Source organism: Rhagoletis zephyria, unplaced genomic scaffold, assembly GCF_001687245.7.
Source record: "Rhagoletis zephyria isolate East Lansing unplaced genomic scaffold, Rhagoletis_zephyria_1.1 Rzeph_scaffold_31704, whole genome shotgun sequence".
Classification (NCBI taxonomy): Eukaryota; Metazoa; Arthropoda; class Insecta; order Diptera; family Tephritidae; genus Rhagoletis; species Rhagoletis zephyria.
Window position 1 is genome coordinate 1 of NW_016188760.1, and position 4,071 is coordinate 4,071.

Sequence of the window (4,071 nt, forward strand, 5' to 3'; positions counted from 1 at the left end):
TAAGGTCAATAACATAGGAGCAATTCGGAATAGCGAGCTGCTGTGGAAGTACAACATTACGAAATGCATTAAGTTAGCCCCAACGACACTTTTTACTTACAAAAAAGATAAATGAAATACTCGCATCACGGGGATTCTCTCCCAGGGTAGTACAATGAAAATGTTCGGAGTCGTATACTTTATGGTGGCTTAGTATGGTGGCCTACACATGATATCAATAGCACCTCATAAACCAGCTATTAAGGCAGGAATTTCTAAAAAGTGGGACTCTGCTCTTGGACGCCCCGAATTCGATGAAGCATCTACCTCCGATTGATCTTATTGCTCGATATTTCGGCGAAAATACTTCATCGAGGGAACCACAGGCGCTGTTCGGCTATGCTAAGCACATCGGCAATAATCTCTATTACATATGAGTACCTATCAGCACTAAATTGTGATATTAACACCACAGGACTGCGAGAGCTATATGAGCAATTTTATAAACTTTACACAGATGATGCAAAATTTGAAGGGAGTGCCAGAGGAGGAGCAGTTTTTTCAGCTGTACACGGGTTGGGGATATGTTTCGTCCCCCCTTTCCACTGCAGTGTATGTCGAACTAAAGTGTTGGCCATTCAGGAAGCAGCTGGGCCCTTGCTCAAAGACATACATCGGGAAACAAGTCTTCATCTACTCTATCAGTCCAGCAGCCGCCAAAGCTTTACCTGCGCATAGACAATGCACAGATCATTACTTAATGCTGTCGCAGACTTCTAAGATGGTCCTGCATAATATGGTTCAACTTATATGGATGCCTAGAAACTGCGGTATTGAGAGCGATTCCAAAGCTGATTAATTAGTGAGAAAATGCTACAACCTTACAGAGAAGGATGTCAATCGGCATAGGCATATGAGTGGCCAGTTTTAAGCAGTTTGTAAAAGATCGTCCTCTGAATGTCTAATTTTTAAAAAAACGCCACGAGGTTAGGGGTGGACACACCGGACCATTTTCGTAGTTCTACGCACATGGAAAAAGAGATCTCGAAAACAATCCCCTACTCCTCTTTAAACCAGTTTTTGGAGTCAGTAAAACTGAGCAGCTGCGTATGCTGAACTTTTCCGCCTAAATCGTTTAGAAATTCTTTGCGCAAAAATTTTTCTCATTCGCACAGTCAGTGGCTGTCAGTCTCAGGACATTCGCACCGTAAGTGCCTGACAGTCTCCGGTTCTTCTTCGTTAAGGCAGCTCCTGCAGTAGCCATTATCAGCCATACCTAACAACTCTGCGTGCGTCCCTAAGAGTATGTGTCCGGCCAGTAATCACATGGCTAACGATAATTCATTCCCTTTTAATGATAGCAGCTCTCTTATGTCCCACTCTGGACACATCAGTTTACCTGCGTTCCGTGTACTTGAGTACTCCCACCTTGTATGGGCTTCTTTTAAGTAAAATTCCCTAATTATGAGCTTGCAGGAAGCCTTCCTTGTTTGCTTTCCCATTTCCAGCGAACTTCTCTGCCATCTCATTTGGGGATTTGCGCCATTATCCGAATTTATAATGACGGAATCATAAACTATATTTATTGCGGCCGCTATATGACTTAGACTGTTAGTAGCTTCTTGTATAGACGCTAGTTCGGTCTGAGAGACACTGAAATGGTCTCGAAGGCGGAAGGACCAGTCCAGCGCTATTTGTTCAGTGTATACTCCTCCACCTACCCTGCTATCTAGCTCGAATCCATCAGTGTAGAACTGAATAGAATTTTCGTACCCCGGGACTCCCTTTGACCGTGATTTTCTACTGGGTATCTCTGTGTGATATCCCTTACCCTCTGCTATAACTGGATCCGCGGGACACTAATAACAACACGTTTAGATGTAATAACAATAATTTTCTATCAATATACATAACTACATATACATACATATAAACTATACAAATAGATCTCTTCAAAGCTGTTCCAACAAATTGTAAGTACGTGCATACAAACCTACGTAAATGCAAAATCATCAAAAACTAGCTAATCACTTCTCAAAATTCACTACAATGCGATTTTCAGTTTATTGCGCGAAGGGATTGTGTGGATTAGCGCCAGGTATGTCGAGATTACCGCCCGTAGTCTGATAAGTGCCGTAGCTGTTGCCANACCTGCAGAAGAGAATAATATGATCCCCTCATCCCATATTTTTGTACTTTTTAAAGACGTTTACCTGACGCGGGTCCTCCGTAGGTGGCAATTCCGAAATGAAGCCTTGATCTTTGCGATAGAAGTTCACGAAAACGAAAACACCCAAGACCACAAGACAAGCCAAGCCATAGCCGCGGAATGTTTCCGTAGTGCCATAGTATGTGACGAACATGCCACCAATGATCGCACCACAGCCACGTCCTAGACCGTGATGTATACCCTGTAGTACGCCTTGGGCCGAGGCTCGCAAATGTTTGGGTGTACAGTGTGCAATGTACGAACAGGAGGCGGCCCAAACGGCGGCATGTGTGATACCCTGCATCAGCTCGAATGGCAAGACCATCCAAGGATTGGTCGCGTAGGAGATGTACAAGAAGCGTAACACATTACCAACCAAGCCCAGGCACAACACTTTGATGTGACCGATTTGTGTGATGAAGCGGAAACTGTAGAAATATGCAAAGATCTCGGAAACGTGGTTGATCACAGAGGCAACACCGAAGAGCGTGGGGGTGCCGCCATAATCTTGCAGATGCCAGAAGAGAAACGTGAAAATCAGACCGATGCCGAAGCCCATGAACCAAGCGACGAATAGGAAAGAAATGGTTTTCATATCCTTGAAATGTGTCAACACGGTCAGCCATTCGGGCATTTCCTTAGTAGTTTGAGCAAATATTTTCGACTGTGCACCCACTGCGGCCTGTGGTGCTTTGCCAACTGCAGTCGTACCACTACCAACCGCTAATGAAGGCAAATTAAGCTGCGCAGCTAACTCGGCCATAGACTCATCTTCGGCTTGCTTATTTGCCGTGGCATCCGGATTCTCGGCTGTCTGTTGGTCAAGTTCGATCGGATCATATTTAAATGTGATCTTTGAGGCCGACGCTATGGCACAAGTCATCAAAATCGAGAAAATGGCAAAGCAAATATTGTAGTTCTTTTCCATGTGACCTGCGCCGCAAGGATGATGTGAAAAGCGTGTCGAATGATCGAGTACAATGCCGACAACGAACATGGAAATGCCCCAACCGAGTGAGCCGAACATGCGTTGATGGCCATACTTGTCTGCATCGTCGCCGAGCAAAGTAATGACGGCTGAGTCGGCGAGTGTGATGGCTGGAGCGCTGAAGAACTCACCTATGAGTATGACGAGCAAAAGCAGGAAGAATGCTTTTTGGATGTCCTACGAAGAGGGAAGATAAGTAAAACAAAGTATTGTGGAAAATACTTTGCAATATAAATAAATACTCACTGGTGTGCGATATACCATGGACGAGAATATCGGGCTAACATAGTCACGATGCTGTTTATCATCGTAATTGCTGACAAAGTTTATATGGATGGGTGATATGCCGGCGTCAATACGAGGAATAAGCGAACGTTTGCGTCTTGAGGTAGAAAGAGATTGAATAATTGAATTATAGGCGGTTTAGCTAAGACTCTAGAACACTCAAAAGATACACAACCCCTAACACTGACCCAAAATTCGTCTACAAACAACTTCACCTACACACTCACCTCCTATGCGACTCCTCCACCACTTCGTTGGCCGGCATTGTGGCAACACCTTGCAAAGCTGCTAGTGAGTTGATGCTCTCCACGCTCTCCTTATTCATGTCGGCCATATCATAGGCGGAAAGATCACGTTTGGTGCGTGTCAGAGTCAAAACAAAATCCGTCTCATTTTTACGTTCGATACAATTCACAGCTTCTGGTTTAATGAAACTCAACGGTATGGTGAAGAGAACCCAACAGGCGAGCGAACCCAAAAGCAATTTTTTACCTTGGCGGCAGCTAAAAATTGTCATAGTAAGTGAGATTAAGTAACAGTTATGCAGCGTACAACAGCTATTTACCGATCTGCATAGGAACCCCAGAAGGGCGCCGATAAGAACTCCACA

General features: G+C 44.5%; 1 protein-coding gene across 1 annotated transcript; it reads right to left on the bottom strand.

The window, feature by feature from the left end:
• Positions 1–2,042: 2,042 nt before the first annotated feature.
• On the bottom strand, positions 2,043–4,064 carry LOC108353842 (major facilitator superfamily domain-containing protein 6-like; the record flags this gene model as incomplete). The annotated part of the gene is made up of 5 exons (XM_017605034.1): positions 2,043–2,130; positions 2,176–3,353; positions 3,423–3,558; positions 3,689–3,964; positions 4,027–4,064. Coding segments are annotated over 5 exons (1,716 nt in total), but the record flags the coding sequence as incomplete, so codon positions are not given.
• Positions 4,065–4,071: the final 7 nt, after the last annotated feature.